The sequence below is a fragment of the Aedes aegypti genome, chromosome 1 (genome assembly GCF_002204515.2).
Source record: "Aedes aegypti strain LVP_AGWG chromosome 1, AaegL5.0 Primary Assembly, whole genome shotgun sequence".
NCBI classification, from domain to species: Eukaryota; Metazoa; Arthropoda; class Insecta; order Diptera; family Culicidae; genus Aedes; species Aedes aegypti.
The window spans coordinates 194,212,606-194,231,485 of NC_035107.1; the positions used below are offsets into that span (position 1 = coordinate 194,212,606).

At 42.5% G+C, this 18,880-nt stretch overlaps 2 protein-coding genes and 1 pseudogene across 4 annotated transcripts in view; 2 read left to right on the plus strand and 1 right to left on the minus strand.

Moving 5' to 3' along the window:
- LOC5572730 (MICOS complex subunit Mic60) overlaps nt 1-8,684 on the minus strand; it is a 34,002-nt gene extending 25,318 nt beyond the window's left edge. For both annotated transcript variants that reach the window (XM_001660501.2, XM_021856271.1), the window contains exon 1: nt 8,477-8,684. In XM_001660501.2, coding sequence (XP_001660551.2) covers nt 8,477-8,521 — 45 coding nt within the window. In that variant the 5' untranslated portion in view covers nt 8,522-8,684. The remainder of the gene's footprint in view (nt 1-8,476) is intronic.
- Nucleotides 8,685-9,682: 998 nt separating this feature from the next.
- Nucleotides 9,683-13,479, plus strand: LOC5572729 (annotated as a pseudogene).
- A 2,854-nt stretch (nt 13,480-16,333) lies between these two features.
- LOC5572728 lies at nt 16,334-18,274 on the plus strand. 2 transcript variants are annotated; one of them, XM_001660504.2, is made up of 2 exons: nt 16,334-16,520; nt 16,781-18,274. In XM_001660504.2, exons 1-2 carry the CDS (start codon nt 16,511-16,513, stop codon nt 18,070-18,072), a joined length of 1,302 nt encoding a protein of 433 aa, XP_001660554.2. In that variant the 5' UTR covers nt 16,334-16,510; the 3' UTR covers nt 18,073-18,274. The 2 variants fall into 2 exon arrangements, with proteins under 2 accessions (XP_001660554.2, XP_021711987.1); XM_021856295.1 differs by having other exon boundaries at nt 16,512-16,588.
- Nucleotides 18,275-18,880: the final 606 nt, after the last annotated feature.

The following is an 18,880-nucleotide window of genomic DNA, read 5'->3' on the forward strand; positions in this document are numbered from 1 at the left end:
CCTAGTAAAACCTTGATCTGGTGAAACTCATGTTGGATCCAAGGAGAAATCTAGAACGATATCTCAAAAAATATTTTATTGTTCTCCTATGAACCTGGCTAAAATGTTTGACTCATAACCAAAATTGCATCTCCCAAGCAATCTATCGAAGATTTGACCAAGAATGTCATGAAGAACTTATCAAAAATCTGGCCAAGAAAACCTAAAGGATCCCGCTATTTATTTATCCATTAAAGATCTTGTCATAAATTCATAATAAATATTACAATAAATGTGTTGTGAATTATGGGAAAAATCGCTGTAAATCTGCAGAAAACCATACAAAATCTAATTAGAAACCTCATAAGTTCTTTGTTATAGATCAAGAGCTTTTCAAACTAGTCCAGAAAAGACTTCAACGAGAATCAGTGTCATCAATAACCTCAGAAATCCGCGCAAAATTCTTAATTAATCGCTCCAGCACTTCAGTAAATCTCTCAAGAAATGTTCCATATGTTTTTTGGCTCAGCGTTTAAAAATGTACTAAGAATTTTAGGCAAAATGTTCTAGAATGTTCTAAGCATCTCGTAAGCAGCAACCTACTCATAAACAGTGTCAAAAAGAACTTCAAGAAATTGGTCAATCATTGGCACGACTCCCGTTAGGATTCTAGCAAAAATCTCATTAAAAGTTTGTCATGAATCGAAATGGAAATCTAACAAGCATACCGCCAAGAGCCTTGCCAAAAATCCCTATATCCCCTTCTAGATTTTTTTCAAGGATCTCATTCGTTGACTATCTCTATACCAACTCACCAAAAGTTAGTCATGATGCGCAGACATCATGTATACGCGCTTCATATTAAGAGCTTGAGATCAGCTTGTCATGAGCACACAAAAATAATCGCGCGCTTGAGCACGTGCTATGGTGAGACACATTTTTTAAGATCTCATGTAGCAATGTACAAGCTCAAACGATCACATCTGCACTGGCTCATGCGTCGTCTCTTGAGAAAATTTCAATGGGACAGTGCATTTGAGACTCGCAGGTGAAGGTTTCAGAAGTAAGGGAAAAGGATTAAATCATGGATTTAACTGCCCTTAGCCAGTTTGAAAGCACTGACGCGGTTCCACGCGGTTGAGATTGTTGAAAACTTGGGCTGGACACTGAAGAAGAAGAGGCATACCTAGACCGAAGCCGCATGCTTCCGTGGGGTTATTGTACTAGGCAAACATAACTGCATGAAAGTACTCCTAGTAACGCATGTGACGAGCCTCACGAGATGTCTCATGAGACTCGCTCACTAAGATATATTTTGTACGTATCTACATCTCGTGCCTCACATAATCTGCGAACTGCGATATGAAATATCGCATGGCACACTAGGTCATTTAGGTATACATAAGAAATACGACACTCTAATGATGCGAAGTACGAGTTGACAAAAAGTTGTGCACTTCATGGAAAACCTATAGTGCTTGAAATTGGAACAAACCGGTATTCTTATGTTTAAAATATATGATTTCCAGGTAAGTTCTCCAAATTCCCGGGTATTTCCCGTATTTTTCCCGGTCATTTGACATTCCCGGGTTTTTCCCGCTTTTCCCGGATTTCCCGGATGGATGGACACCCTGCAAAAACCATGTCAAGTAGCGGTAACCAAATACTCTTTTTGGAATACTTTTTCATGTAAGGATATTTAGGTGACCATTATTACTAAAAACCTTTTCGTCTATTTTTACCCGAATGTTGTTCCCACGAATATCATTTCCCCGAACGCCAGATACCCGAATGACACTTTTTCCTGCAATCCATTCTCCCGAATGACCCAAAGTTTGTATGGATCGTGGTATTATGATAGAACCACCCACTTCTAATCCCTCTTGAACGACATGTTCATGGACGGCCCCAAAATAGATGCAATTCAAAATGGATAAGAAACAATCTTCAGAGACAGAGTGGTGAACTAGGAAGAACGATAAAGAAAACAACAAAAAATGCTGAATTCGGAGAAACTTTAAAGAATCGCTGAACAAAAAAGAAGGGTGCATCTCATATGAACCGTTCATCAGCCTGAAATAATCAATAAGTTCTGATAATTAAGAGTGCCAAAACATTTTCGAGGAAATAGGGCACTTGAGAAAACGGGGTATTCAGGGAAGTAGTTTTCAGTGAAACGACATTCGGGAGAAAGTAGCACAACCCCAATAAACTGTCCATTGTAAAGCAAAAACTATCTGGTAGTTGTACGAGAAATTCTGTACAATACAATATTCTGATAAAGAACAGCTCGCGGTGACAGGAAATGAAGTTTTCTTAAAACTAGGTAAAACAGCTTAGAATATTGTATCAAAATCTCATAGCCAAAAAATCTCGCAAGAGATGTAGAATAACAGTGTTATATTGTCATCGCTTTGTGCACTAGCAGAAAGCTTAAAATGAGAAGAACGAGATAGTTACCGTACTATTTGTTCAATTTAGTGCTTTTGAACATGTGAAAAGTGGCACAAGTCGAATATTGTGACGACAATCCTTGGATTCCGAGTTGTTTCATGATCAAAATCGATAAGAAAAATAATTCTGGGGAATGGTACATTCTGGCAAATGGTTTTCTGGTAAATGGTACATTCTGGCGAATGGTTTTCTGGCAGATGTCATTCTGGCGAATAGTTTTCTGGCGAATGGTTTTCTGGCAAATATCGCACAACCGTCTACCTCGTTCCTGACGTTAGACGGTTTGAAGCAGGGACACGCCCTTTCGAATTTACTGTGCAACATTGCACTCGAGGGTGCTATTAGGAGATATGGAACTATTGGAATTGGAATCAATCGTAGGTCAGTGGAAGAGGCCTCCGTGCCTCTGAAGAGGGAGACAGCGAGGATAGGCCTGACCAAAACGAAGTACATGGTTGCAGATAAAGATAGAGTCAGGCATGGTAGTGTATGTGCTGAAGTAGTGTTTGATGCGAATGTGTTTGAAATTGTTGAATAATTTGTTTACCTTGGAATACTTGTGACATGTGACAACGACGTTTCCCGCGAAGTGAAAAGACGTGCTGCGACTGCGAATAGGGCCTTTTATGGACTACGTACCCTGCTTAGGTCCCGCAGCTTGCAAACGGAAACAAAATTCACCTTGTATAAAACATTGATTCTTCCAGTGGCTCTCTACAGGCACGAAGCGTGGACGTTGAAATAGGCAGACTGGAAAGCTTTCGGTGTTTTCGAACGTAAAGTGCTGCGGACAATACTCGGTTGGAAACTTGAAAATGGTGTATGGCGCAGACGCATGAATCACGAGTTGTATCAAGTCTACAAAGATGCGAACATTATCAAGATTGTAAAAAGGCGCTAGAGGAAAAGACTTCAATCAACTGACAACGGAGAATCAGTGAAGAATAAATGGATAGAGAACTACTTTCTTGACTCTAGTGCTAAATTGCATTCTAACGTCTACTTTCGCTTCCATTGTCAGGCACCTAAAAAGGAAAATTTATCGTTTTTCTGACTTGCCCCCATCCGTGACCATGATCGGACCGCGAAAGTCCACGCCGATGAAGCTTGATGGCCTGCATTCGGAAGTAACCCGTCTCCTGCAGAGCGGAAAAGTTGGCACGAGCTAAGCTCCGCGATCAAGAGGTCATGGCAACAAAAGAGAGGCCAACACCAAGCCTAAGGCCAAGAAAGCCAAGAATTGGAGAATAAATGGCGACGGTGACAAACGAAGAGCTGGCAGAAGTCGTTAGATCATTCGCGTCAAACAAGGCACCGGAACCCGATGCTATCCCAAATGTTGCCTTCAAAGCGACAGTGAATGTGGATCCGGACATGTACAGAACCACGATACAACGCTTCATTGATCAAGGAATCTTCTCGGATGTATGGAAGCGACAGAAATTGGTGCTGCTACCAAAGGCGGGGAAACCACCAGGTGACCCATCGGCGTATAGACCTATCTGTTTACTAGATACGACGGGCAAGTTATTGGAGAGGTTGATTCTCAACAGGCTAGTACCGTATACGGAAAGTGCGGACAGCCTGTCCAACAACCAGTTTGGATTCAGAAAAGCTAATTCAACTCTGGATGCCATCCAGTCGGTCGTCCAGACAGCTGACGTGGCAATCGAGCATAAAAGGAGCGGCATCCGTTACGGCGCGGTTGTCACTCTGGATGTGCAGAATGCGTTCAACAGTCATGACATGTCTTTATTAGTATCATTCCAAACATTACATTCATTTCTTATATCTAGGTGTTCTGTGTTATTAGACAACACTATCATCCTAATTTGGTAAAATAAATTTAAGATTTTATTAACATTTTGTTAACAACATATAACATTTCATTTGCCGTAGCAGTTCAGATTTTTTACGGGTGAGTTGATTTCACCTGCTTATAAGAGAAAAAAAAAACGCTTTAAATATACTTAACCTAACTTAACCTAAACATATAACGCATTAATCGTGGCAATAGAAGATTGTAACGATTTTTGCCTGAAATTATTTATTATTTTATTTGACATTTGTTCCAATGTTTCAACATTGGATATTCTATGTAACTCATTGGTACTATACCAGGGAGGAAGTCTCAGAATCTTTTTTTTTTATTTTGAATTCTCTGCAGAGCTTCCTTCCTGGTATTACAACAGCTAGTCCATATAGGTGCAGCATACAACATGGCTGGCCTGAAAATTTGTTTGAATGTCAAAAGCTTGTTCTTAAGACAAAGTTTTGATTTTCTATTAATAAGGGGATAGAGACATTTTACATATTTGTTACATTTGGCTTGAATACCCTCAATGTGATTTTTGAAAGTTAAATTCTTATCTAGCATGAGCCCTAGATACTTAACTTCATCTGACCAATTTATTGGAATCCCTCTCATCGTGAAAACATGTCTACTTGAAGGTTTCAAATAAAGAGCTTTTGGTTTATGTGGGAATATTATTAGTTGAGTTTTGGAAGCATTAGGAGAAATCTTCCATTTTTGCAAGTATGAAGAAAAAATATCCAAACTTTTTTGCAATCGACTACAGATGACACGCAGGCTTCGACCTTTGGCGGAGAGGCCTGTGTCATCCGCAAACAAAGATTTTTGACATCCCTGAGGTAACTCAGATAAGTCAGATGTGAAAATATTGTATAATATTGGTCCCAAAATGCTGCCTTGAGGAACACCAGCTCTTACAGGAAGTCTTTCAGATCTGGAGTTCTGATAATTAACCTGAAGTGTACGATTTGACAGATAATTTTGATGGTAGTTTTCTACTGTATGACACAGAGGAGGGGCAGAAAAGCGTTCGAATTACCGCGGGAGTACCTCAAGGTTCAGCCCAGGCCCGCTGTTATGGAATGCGATGTACGATGACGTAGTGAGGCTGCCCCTTCCGACGGGTGTTGAGATTATTGGCTTCGCCGACGATATCACCCTAGTGGTTAAGGCAACATTCGGGATACCATCGGGTCCCGGTGCCTTGTTTGAGGCGAATGATTTCACGACTTCTGCCGAAGAGCTGGCGTCACTCTCGCCATTTCTTCTCCTTCATCTGCCGCATACGGTGCTGGGTGCCATGGGCTTATGGGATGGTGCGGGAAAAGTAAATCGACTATCGATCGCAGCAACTCGGGCGACTTCTCTTGGGGCGCTATGGCACCTTTGGTCTTAGCCATTACCACTCTGTAGGCGTCACCCCATAGACTAGAATTGGCACTCTCGCATAGACTATTAAAGCATGCCCGTTTTCGATTTCCTTTTTGAGAGCCAACTTTGCCTCTCTGAATGCTGCACCGCGTTCTTCTCTTTGTGCTTCTGTGCGTGCGCGTTGCATTCTTCGTCTAGCCCGAAAGCTCGAAAATTTGCAAATGATTCGCACCACCAGTACACCGGCGGCCTGTTCTCTCTAGGAGGGGTTTTTCTCGGCATAGAGGCATCACACGCTCGTGACACCACAGTAACTAGCTCTTCACCGTTTAGGTCCAGACTGTTCCGTTCGCGCCTCAGGGCTTCAGTGAATACTTCGCCGTCGAAGCGCGATGTTTTCCATCCTCGGGCTTGGGTCGAGATACATCGCGCTCCCTTCCGCCCGCCTGGTAGTATACTATAGCGAATCGATTGATGATCGCTATGAGTATAACCGTCATCAACGCGCCAGTTCATGGTACCTAAAAGGTTAGGACTACAAAACGTCACGTCGATAATCGATTCTGTACCATTTCTGCGGAAGGTACTCACTGTACCCACATTTGCCAGCTCTACATTTAATGCGGCCAGGGATTCCAACAATAGCTGGCCTCTTTGATTGGTGCAGCGGCTACCCCACTCCACTGCCCATGCATTAAAGCCGCCAGCTATCACTACTGGCTGTCGATTAGCTAGTCCGTTTATCATCCTGTCGACCATGTGGGAAAATTCCTCAATCGACCACCTTGGGGGCGCGTAACAACTGCAATAGAACACGCCGTTGATTTTTGCTATAGCAAAACCGTCATTTGAGCTAGAGACTACTTCTTGGATTGGGTATCGTCCTGTCGTCCCTATAGCTGCTAGCTGTTGAGAACTATCCGCCACCCAGTTCCCGTTGTTGGCTGGTATGCGGTATGGGTCCGATAGTAACACCACGTCAGTCTTGGTTTCCGAGACTGATTGCCAAAGCAGCTGCTGGGCTGCATCACAGTGGTTTAAATTAAACTGTGTTACTTTCGTTTTGGTTGCTTTGATACTCCGCTTGTGCCAGGACATTTGGGTCCGCCCGTGAAGTGTCCGTTGTCTGCTCTGTCGACACATATTGGGCACTTAGCGATTTGCTTACAATCGCTTGCCCTATGGCCTTCGGTGCCGCATTTTCTGCACATCTTACTTCTGTCGGGACCATTACAATTCCACGACTTATGGCCCTTCCCGAAATACTTGAAGCAAACTTTAGGAGGCTGTTGTATGCTCAGCCGGCAAACCGACCAGCCTATCATGAGTATGCCCAAGTTCTTCGCTTTGTTGGCCTCTGCAATTGGCAGCCTGGTCGTCGCCACCTAGGTGCCCTGCGGGCTTGATGGTCGTGAAGTAACATGTGAATGTCGAGATGGTAAATTTTTGCTACAGTACATTTCCCATCCCTGATGGCTACCACCAAACTGTGTTGAAGAATTACTAAGTAGTATTCCAAATCTACTTCAGATAGTTAAAACATCAACTTTCTCAATTTTAATCATGATACAACCTTCTACAATATTGTTCGCTATAGTATCAAGTAGTGTTTTTGGCATTCTGAGTTCAATTGAACGCGGTCAACAATTTTCTTGAACCAAACAGGATAATTCTTGCTGTTTTCCATATGTTTGAGCTGAAAATCCCATATTAACTTCAACTCAATTGCGCCAGCTCATGGAACGATCAAATGAGCTGAAATTTTAGAGAATTTTAGTCTTCCTTTAACCCTAAGGAATAATCCTGGAGGGTGCCCCGTGGAATTATAAAACTTTATGTTTCTCTCATACTGAACTGGGCCAGTCTAGTGTTCATCAACGGCGCCTTGCCAATAAGTTTTTATTGAATAACTTTTTTCACAAGTCTCGGATTGTTTCACGGTCTTCGACAATATTCTTTATGATAAAAATACCTATTGACGTCTGTGTTCAGCATTTTTAGAGGTCAATGGGCGTCATCTGGCGATTTTTGCAAAGGTATGTTTTCTCATAGTAAATCCCATACAAACTTTGAACGGCTGGCGCTAAAATATAGTTTCACCGATCGAGCTAGAATTTTGCACAGTTTTCATGGGACCCAAATGTAATCCAAAAAGTGGACTGGAGCAAAAATCTAAATTTTGTCCCACGCTATTGCTGAAGTACAGTGCATGGGCTGGTTTTAGTGGGTCGTCTTTGGTGCGACATCGCCACACTCCCTGAGTTACATTCGCAGGGGGTCTGCTTGCAGATTTTCCCCTTGTAAAAAAAAAAACAAAAAAAAATGATCATAGAATTTTGTACCTAGTTCTTTGACTTTCTAAAAGTGAAAGTGGCTTTAAGTTTAAAGTAATATAAAATTAAAAGTAGGACAATCCTTGGACTGTCGTTTCAGGTATGTTTGTGCATATGACATGTCCTACCCACTTCTCGCCCCACTGACCGGAATATGTAAATAAAATGTGCGAAGAAAAGAATCCGGCTCCCTACCTAGTGCAATCATTTACTACTATGAAGGGTAAAGTCCTTATCTACCAAATAACAACAACTACAATAATTATTAATCTCTCCTGGCGGAACATCTTCCGGTGACATCACTATTCGCCCTGAGGAAAGCCTCAGAGCTATTATTGTCCCCTCAGTGTATTTTCCCCATTTATTTTCGTTTTTCCGCCTGCCCAAAGCAAACTTCCGATGGCATTGATAATGACACTATTTGCATGTATCTTTCTGTGACATAACACCTTCCCCAGAACGCTTGGTTTGGCCAGAGCTCCGGCGCAGATTTCACCCTTTCAACGGCCACTATTTAGTCACCTACCTTCGATCCGCTGTGGAGCGTCTTCTGCACTAGCAAGCGGTACATGGTTCCCGTTTTTTACGTGTCCTTTTCCAGGGAATTTTGCGGGATATTTTCACTATTTTCACCGCGATACACGCACCTGATCGCACTCTTTCTTGACGGGGAAAAAAACGCAACGAAACGACGGCGACGAAAAGCGAGAAAAAAGTTTCGATGTGTGTTGTGCAATGAGAATATATACCGAGGTGAGGAAGAAGACATTTAGTGTGCGTGACATCCATGTACGGTGCAAAATGCTTCACAACTACAAGCAAGCGAGCTCCCATAAGAGGCCGTGTAAATTAGTGACGTAGTTATTTTTGTTTACGTTTTTTCTCCTTACTAATACATAGCCATTGCCTCTTCTTCCACACCTTAGTATATATTCTCATTGTGTGTTGTGCACGGATGATTTTGACAGACACTACGTGCGCGAACGCCGGACAGATCGAATTGAGGGAGTTCGGCTTTCAATGTCGAACGTTTAGATCGGTTTACGAATACACTGGAAAACGAAATACCTAGTCAATATTGCTACAAGCTGCAAAAATATTTTTTTGGCACTAGTCGTAAAGGCCCAAACGCAATGATAGCGGAACGGCAACGGAAAGCGGAACCGGTTCGCCAGCATGAACTACAACAAGCTTGTCGATTCAGTGTTGATTCAATTCCATTCGTTGTCAGCTCAGTCGAGATGGTGTGATTCATGCTGGCGAACCGGTTCCGCATTCCGTTGCCGTTCCGCTATCATTGCGTTTGGGCCTTAAGTATCATTGCATTGATATTGAATGCAAAATGACATTGAAATTGTGTAACTGATTGTTTAACGATAAACTTGCGACGATTGATAACGGAGGAAATTTGAACTAACTTGGAGGTGATGATTTGGAGGTTATTTGGCAATTTAGAGGTTAAAATCCCCTTCAAACACTAGCGATTTTGTGGTGGGATGTTGACGTTTGATGACAAATATCACTCGAATAGGCTGGAACAACTTGGTTGCAACTGTTTCTGTGTAATATTTGTTTATATTACTTGTAAATGGAAATAAAACACTTGCGTAGTGGTCAAAGTCTGAACAAGGAATGAAAATTTATCACAACTATTTATCCAGGAATACAACGGTTACTAAGGTTGCTCCTAGATACGGTATTACTTAGATCGCAGGTTACTACCCAAGTAACCATGGAGCATTATATCATTGTAAATGCAACACAAATCTATATCTACTACAATGCCGTAAGCCTACCATTAAAGTAGTTTAAAAGTGGAAAAGGGCACTTTTACAGTTAAATTAATGCAAGAAGGACGATGAAGCAATGAAGCACCAGTACAATTTATAAAGTGATGTTAGTGCATTGATACATTTGTAATGTAGGGTCAATGCTTTATTGCTTGACAGCTCTTGAAATTGGTTGAATAAAAGCAATGTTGCATCAATGTTGTTGATATGCAGTAGAGTACGTGCAATGTTATAATGCTTGTGGTTACTTGGGTACTCCAACACTCCTCCTTAACCTTCGATCCCGGTCAATGCCTTGAATTGATTGTGCTTCTGCTTTACCAAAGCTTTGGTAAACCCATCCGCTGGATGTTCATGAGTAGGAATGTAGTGAATTTTGATGTTACCTTTCTCAACTTCGTCCTTCACGAATCGGTAACGGATGGCCCCATGCTTCGTCCGGGAATTAAAACAGTCTGTTCGCGCGCACTACACGGTCTTGCGGACACTGCACTTAAAACTCGTTTTTACAATTAAAACATTGAACAGTTTATGTACGAAAAAACACAACACTTTATTGCAACGCGAACACAAACTGATTTTTATTGCCGTCTAATACGGCCGCACGGCGATGTACAGATCGCGACGGTTTATTTTCAACTGCCAGCTGATTGCTGGCTGGCTGGCGATCGAGAAGCGATCGTAGAGAAATTTACATAGAAACACAGAAACAACACGCGAACAAGAGGGACAGACTGACCAGATGCGTGCAGCAAAAAAAGACAACCCTACCTACGGTAGATGTGGATCGCATCTGATCACTCACGATTCCCGTCGGTCGGGCAACAGTGGTTGATTGTTTTTTGGCTACAACACAGTCGTTACGGGTCATACATATTGCGGATTGATTGTCACAAAAGATAGGTATTGGCTGCTCACCACAGATCTGCGAGAGAAGTTGCTGCCACCAGAGCGCCTCTTGTGTGGTTCGAGATGAAGCGATGAACTCCGCTTCACATGATGATAACGCCACGCAAGGTTGTCGCTTCACGCTCCACGAAATGGCTCCTCCCATCATCTTGAAAACGTATCCGGTCGTAGATTTTCGCGTATCGGGTTCTCCTCCACAATCCGCATCTGTATAACCAGTCAGCTGAGACTCACCAGTTCTACATCAGTTTTGCGTCACACGTGCCACGCAAGTAACGCATAATCCGTTTAACAGCCTCCCAGTGTTGGAATTAGCTGAAAATTGGCTAACCGTGTTCACAGCAAATGCGATGTCCGATTTTGTAGCTTGCGCTGCGTTTAGCAGAGAACCAACTGCTTCTTTGAAAGGAACATCCACGAACATCCTTCATATCTGCAACTTCATCTGGCGTCTTGGGGCACATTGACTTGTCGAGTTTGATGCTTGGGTCCATTGGCGTCGCAACCTAGGGGTACGACACTTGCAGGTTATCTCCATTTTAGGCCAAAAGTAAGCCGAAATGCGAAAAATTTTCATGTGTGTCAAATTTCCCACTAAAAAAAAATTGGATAATAAATCACTAAAAATCGATGAAATCCGAAAAAATCGGTTAAAATCTGAAATAATTCATCTAATCGACAAAAATCGATGGACATCCATAAAACTCGAATCAGGTCCGTCACACTCGGGCTCAGATTGGGTACCACTTCTAGTACTGCATTTGGTCCCTCGGTAGTGCAAAAGGTACCCAAGTTTAACAGATCGCAGTACACTTTGAACGGCATTCTAGATTACCTTATGAGTCATAAAATTTTGAGCAACTGCAAGGGACATGGGGGTCTTTAATTTGTCTTTGCTCGAATGTCAAATTTTGGTGTTTATTTTGTTTCGGTTCCACTGTGACCGGCATTTCTGTTGGAGAAAATTCGATTGCCGGACTCCGCAAAGTGACTACAAATTACTCAAATTGTTGTTCAACTGATTGTGTGGAGTGACTTTTTTTTTATCGAAATAGAAGAATCATTGACAAGAACCATATTTGCTGAAGTGCAGGAAAACGGAGAATTCTGCCCGACCGGAGACGATCAGTCGAGCCTGTTGCCTCATCAGGAATCGTGGGACCTTATGCTTAAACTGCCCGCTGTGGACGTTACTTGGCAGCAAAGTCTACGGACGCGTGAAAGACTACAATCCCCTTCTGAGCTGGGCCTTCGGAATGGCCGAGGATGTGGACCACCATGCCAGCATATCCGCCCCGCTGGTGCACAAGTTCGACCGCCCGCTCCAGCTGTTCGAACAAACCCAGGTCAAGGGTATCGGCCGCCTCGAGGTGTGCGCACCGATCATTAAGGAACAACTGCAGGAGATCTACAACCAGGCAAAGTCTACACGGATAAAGTCAAAAATACTAGTTAGAGTGCTTTTTATTACGTTCATAACATTTTTTATTGATAATCATTGCAAATCATATACAAAATGCATCGCCGTATTTAAGTTTATACTTTGCGATGCATTTTCAAAATTAAATATTTTTCGTGCATTTAGATATGACTATGTTACTCATGGAACTTAGCGATTTCAATTCAGTGTCAGTATCACGTTCAACGGTTCCTCATCCAAAAATAAATCGTGTTTTTGTTTGATCCGGGATGGAAAATTGTGATCTCATGGCGTGTTTTCGACTGTAAAAGGTAAGTTGATCGTAAGTTTATATTATATCAATGTACGTATATGAAACTTTTTCATCTTCCGACAGTTTTGCAGAAGCAGGAAAAAGAGCAGAATGAGAGATTTCAGAGCAGGAATCGATTTCGACGGGTCTTTCCAGCTGGATGAAGGATCATTATTCTTGGTTGGCTGCAGCATAACTGCCAGAGATGGAGCCGAATATGTAATATTTGATGACATCGTTCCGGATAATTGTTTTGAGCCATCTGAATTCAATCAGGATCAACATGCTATTCGGGAAGAAAGGCTTCCGAATCTGTAGCTCCATCTTTTGAATACCTACGTCAAACGGAACGACCTTTCAAATTTCGAAGACAACGAGACGTCACACGACGAGCATAACCGATATACTCATAAGAATATGTTGCACTTTACTAAGATGAATAAAAAGCATCATCTTTTGCGTTTCCATTTCTTTTTAATTATGGTTTATTTGTTTACAAATGAAAATGAGATTTTATGAGGCATTATTTAAATTTTTGAACATATAAGCATTTTGCGGATAATCGCCTAATATGCACGAGTTGGAATAAATGCCGTTTATACTAGCAATGTATAATTGCGATAAATGCATTACAAGGAGTGAATAGATCGAATATGGTTTTAGTATGATAATAGCTAGTATGATTTTATTTTAGCGTGTAAGGTCGTCGGCACGGTCAAACCCTACACCGAGAAGGTGTGCAAACTGCGACAGGCCTCTAAGCCGAAGGCCGCCTCCCTGAAAGAGCTCTCATGGAAGAAAGCCAACGAAGTGGCCTCCCATGTACGGAACCATCGCCGTGAACGGCGTGGACACCACCGCTCAGCTGGCCGAGCGTCTACTGGACTACTACTTCCCGAAGTTCGAAGGCGACGATGAAGGTGATAACGCTCGCATCTCGATCAAGGAAGATCCAGCCCTGCACACCGTAAGACGCCTCCAATAAAGTTGCCCGCCGCCTGTACCGCACCGTGTCCAAGCAGGTGAAATCCCTCCACAAGGAAGATGTCAAGGAGTACGTCGTCAGATCAGTCCGCCCTGCTAGCACCAGCAACAACACCGCTCCAGCTCCCGCTTAAGCTAACGGAATGGATGTGCCATCGAAAAAATAGCTTTTAAACAAGAGTCTCAAGCACACTCCGAATGTGTTTCCTTATCAATGATGATTTTTCGTGAGTTGTTTTGGATGCTCGCCGCTGAGGTGAGCGGAATAAGTTGCCAGTAATGGTAGAAAAAATCTATGGTTCTGAATTCTCTTCCAAATTATATAAATACCTATAAGCGCCTGTTCACAAAATTCAAAACGCTGAAGGGGGTGGGTGGGAGTACTTATGAAATGTTACAGGTTACACAAAATTCGTGGAATATTCTTCGGAATATTCATACCAAAAGCGTCACGAGGGTGTGGGTGGGTGTCTAAAATGGTCAGTTTTGGCGTTATGAAATTTGTAAATGTACCCTAACAATAACAAAGATGTGCTTTGAAATATTAATTTGCTGTGGAACTTTTCTCTACCGGAGGAGCTTCTTAAAAGGGTCTTGTACCCTTTTAGGAAGCTACCTGGTCTTGTACCCTTTTTGGAAGCTACTGCGATAGAGCAGTTTTTCCTTAAGCCTGATTCGCTGCTGACAAGTAATTTCTCGGCCTATCTTGATGCATGGGAAATTTCTGCAAAGAATCGATCATGAATGCGCTTTTTTCTGATCGCAGTTGAAATGAACTGTCAGTTCAAATGGGAGTCGCTGTAGAAAATTTCTGCAAGCAATCGGCGAGAATTTTCTTTTGCGATTCCTTTTCAGTAGCAAATCAGGCTTTAAGGCTGGTTTGCTACTGACAAGAAAAGGAATCGCCTATCTCGATGCGTGGAAAAATTTTTCCAAGAAATGGTCAAGAAAATCTAATTTTTCTGATCGCAGTACGCTGTTGAGAAGAAATGTCACTTCAAAGGGGGCTCTCTGTAGGAAATTTCTTGACCCATTCAGTCAAGGAATTTCTTTACTTTTCTTGAGCGAAACAGCATACTTAGCTTTAAGCGAAGTATGCACTTCAACAGAAAAGTAATCGCCTATATCGATGCGTGGGAAATTTCTCGCATGAAATGCTCAAGAAAATAATTTTTCTTTGATCGCAGTAGCAGTTGAAAAGAAATGTCAATTCAAATGGAGCTCACTGTACGAAATTTCTTGACCATTTCTTGGGCATAATTTTTTACTTTTCTTGAGCGAAATAGCATACTTAGCTTTAAGGGGGGCGTATTATACCTCTTCTTCTTCTTCTTCTTCTTGACATTACGTCCTCATTGGGACAGCGCCTGCTTCTCAGCTTAGTGTCCAATGAGCACTTCCACAGTTATTAACTGAGAACTTTCTTTGCCAAAGTTGCCTTTTTCGCATTCGTATATCGTGTGGCAGGTACGATGATACCATCAATGATACTCAATTTCCAGGGAAGTCAAGGAAATTTCCATTGCATAAAGATCCTGGACCTTCAGCATGGCTTTGCTTTGTAGCCGCCGACTCTAAACACTCGGCTAAGGAAGGCCCCGTATTACACCTGTTTACCTCATATCAAAATCTGCTTTAGCAAGCTCTCGTAGTATGCCTCCAAATTAACTAGCGAGTAATCTCACTTCCGGTTCATACAACAACTTGAAGTCCGGATCTACCAGAAGGTTGTGGTCACCAGGACTTGGGAAAAAGTTGTGATCTAAATCGGTGAAGTTTTTGCTAGCATACCAGCAAGAGATTTTCGTGCAACGCAGCGACTGAATCAGCAGCCACTGGCACTTGTTTACTATCGTGGGGAAGAAACGTCAAATTTCATGACTGATGCAAAGACACCGACACAGACAAAGCAAAGATTTCGATATGTATTGGGCGATTTTCAATCGGATTAAGCTTATTATATGAGATTTTTGGGATAATTTCGGATTTTGTCGATTATTATCATTTTACTGTGAAAATCACTCAGCAGAAAACACAAAATCAGTAAAAACTTTCAAAATCCTTGAAAATAGATAAAATGTGCAAAATCCGAAAAAATGGATTTAATCTGGAGATAACTTGAAAACTCAAATGAAATGGGGTTGTATCGTACAAAAATTAAAACGAAATTGATTTGTGTCGTTCCGCTAGCTCTGCACTCATTCAGAGCGCGTACTCACACAGTTACGACGACCTTCTCCTTTTCTTTGTTCAGCTGGTAGGATGCCGAGGTCGGTCCAACGATTCCGGTTGAGCATAACTTCCGGTTCGTAGGTGCCTCGACTACCCATTACCAGCGTCCCGACGAAGAATTCCCCGGCGGTGAAAATTCTCCCGAGACCGATTCTTCTTTTTCTACGTTTCGAGCTGACCGGAAGGGTGCCGAAGTCAGTCCAGCGACTCCGGTGGAGCCTAGCTTTTGGTTCACTGGTACCCCGACGACCCTAAAACCGGCGCTATGACACGTCTACTCAACTAGTCCCCGGCGGTGGACCTAGCCTACACCGACGAAGAATTACTCGGCGATGGAAGTTCTCCCGAGACCGATTCTCCTGCTGCTGCTGCTGCTACTGCTGATCTTCACTTTTTTTACGGGACGACTGGTAGGGTGCCGAAGTCAGTCCAGCGATTCCGGTGAAGCCTATCGTCCGGTACACTGGTGCTCCTACGACCCGGGACCAGTGCAACGCCGCGTCTACTCAGCTAGTCCACGAGTCTTCCACCGATGTAAATAAATGCAAACACAGAACTGTCACATGAAAAGGCCTATGAGCGAATTAAATAGGGAGAGAAAAAAAACTAAAAATTAAGTTAAAAAATACTCAAATATGAGTTGTCCGTTTTCTCCGTGCAGATTGAACTACCTCCCTTGAACTACTACCCTGGATTTTTAGATCGCATTCAGAAATGTCAACGATGTTCTGTTTTTGTCGTTTGTTTTTATTTGGTTTTCTTTCCCCTTTTTTTTCGTTGATTGACGACAGCAAAAAGGAAGGAGAACACAAATTTTTCGTTTGGCGAGCGTTTAAATTTTCATTATTATTATCAGCAGGATCATACTTGTTGATAAGATTGGACTTTGTTTTACAGACTACGATTGTGTTATTCTTGTGAAGTTCATCCAATATGGACACGGGTGAGTGCATTTTGTTATGTAGTGGAATGAATAATATGTCCGACTATTGCTCATTACACAAGTTTAAAGTAGGTCAATTTTGGCAAAAATATGTTGCAATAATCTGCTTATTATGTAGTTATATTAACTTTTGAAATCATTTGCTAGTTGCATTGCAACGGTGTCAAATTTAGAGCAGAATATTACAAAGCAACGAACCATTCGAACTGAGCGCTCTTTAACTTTCACTTTTTCATCCGGATGTCCTCTTATCCATACAGCGCGCACTCGGGGAGATGGAATGGAAAATGAAGCACTAGCTGTTGCAACGTCGTCATCTATCCATCAGCAGCAAACGTCTTCCGATCCTCAAGGTATTCTTGGCCACAGCGAGTTGAAATTACCCACTGACCTCGAACTGCAACGACTGCTACCTCATTCCGGTCCGAATCCGATTTACCGTCCCACGGAACTGGTGGCAGTGGGAAACGCCTCGCTTCCGCCGACTGTACCGAAGGGGAAAATATTTAATCTAGTTCCTAAGCTGGTGCCCCGGAGTAGAACCACCACTGGTAGCAGTCTACGAAGCCGGGAACCGAAATTCGTGCCATTTGAGCCATACAAGGGGGCAGTCAATCCCATAATGCCATTCAAGAATAACGAAAACCGAGTCAAGATTAGCGATAGGAACAATCTGGATTTGAGCGTGCTTGTGTCGCAAATGTCCACCATCACGAGCAAGGAACTCAAAGGAATGGGAGAGGACAAGCAGGAATTCAACGCGGAAAAGCAAAAGTACGAGAAACAAATCGAGGAGTTGAAAAAGGAAAGAGATTACTATCAGAGTCAGCTCAAATTCCAAGCACAAGTTAACTCGGAATTAAAGAATCTGCTGGTGGCCGCCGTTGGGGAAGATCTGCAGACCAAGGTGAACGTACTGACCGAAGATAAACTGCATTTGGCGCGAAAGCTGCTGAACTCAGCGGAAAATTTGTCTTCCCACACCGAACAGATCGAGTTTCTCGCGGGGCAAAGCGAAGTATGGCGCAGCAAGTTCCTGGCCAGCAGCCTAATGGTGGAGGAACTTGCCCGCTGGAAGACCAGTCTGCTGCAGAAGAATCGCATGCTCCTCGCTTCGAACAAGGAAATGCTCGAAACCACTTCTAAGCTGCGTGAAATGCAGCTCGATGTTCTGCGAAATCTCAAATTCCTGTCCAACCGAAAGGACATATCGCTGCAGTCGGCCAACGTGTTGGATCTGACGGCCGAGAGTGTCAACATTTCCGAGCAGTTGGTCCTCGCCCACTCGGCACTGGGAATGCCGGACTCGTTGGATCTGGCTGGACTGGACACGACCTGCCCTGCCGAAAAGCTAGCAGTTCAAGCCCTGCAGCACTCGAACGAACCGCTCATGAATACTGATGAAGCATTTAGGGCTATCGTTGGGCAGGCATTTCCATCGATTAACACCATGAAGCACCACCAGATGATGAACGATCCCCAGGCTGCAGACTTTGTCATGGTGGAGAACTCAGACGGTGTGATGCCACCAGCTCCACACGTGGGACAATAGCGTCAGCAATAGAATACAGAGGTAGGTGAGGTTTTTTTTGTAGTTCATTTCGAACGATTGAGGGATACGAGAAGCATTTTTGAGGAAGCAATCAAAATCCACTGCTTTTATTGCATATGAACTTCGATGCAATCAATTTTAAACGTAATTTAGTTATTAAATTTTTCAAACAAGTTTTATCATATAAACTACGCCAAATTTATTGCCTGAATGTTTTTTGAAAGAACAGTTCCTTGCTCACACATATGAATATACGTGAAAACCATATGTAACGTCATCAATCTTTTGTGTAACGGTTTATAGTCCAAGGCTTGTAGTAGATCTCTTTTTAGAGATTTTCACTGTTCAATGCAAGTTTCTTAAAAAGCTCAAAATGGAGTAAATTGGTTCCTTATTTTACTTGCAATGAATCCTGATGCAAAATTCTAGAAACTCCAGTGAAACCTTCAGAAGACTTTTGCACAGGTTTTTGAGGAATTTGTCTATAATTTAATCAAGAAAAAGCTTCAGGAATTCATCTATTGATTTGTTTATTAGTCAAAAATCTGATATTGTTCATGTTTATTGAATTTTTTTACAGGACAAATATTTCTTGAATAGTTTGAGTTTATGTGAGGTTTTATACTATTATGGTACTGCTACAGCAATTAGTCCAGCAATTGCTCTAATCATTGATACAAAATTGTCTTCAGGGATGGCGCCCGATGTTTTTCACGGAATCCCTTCAGGAAATCGTGCAGGATTCTATCCAGAGACTCAACAGATTTTTTTTTGCTTTAGAAATTCAGGAAATCCTCTGGGATCCTTG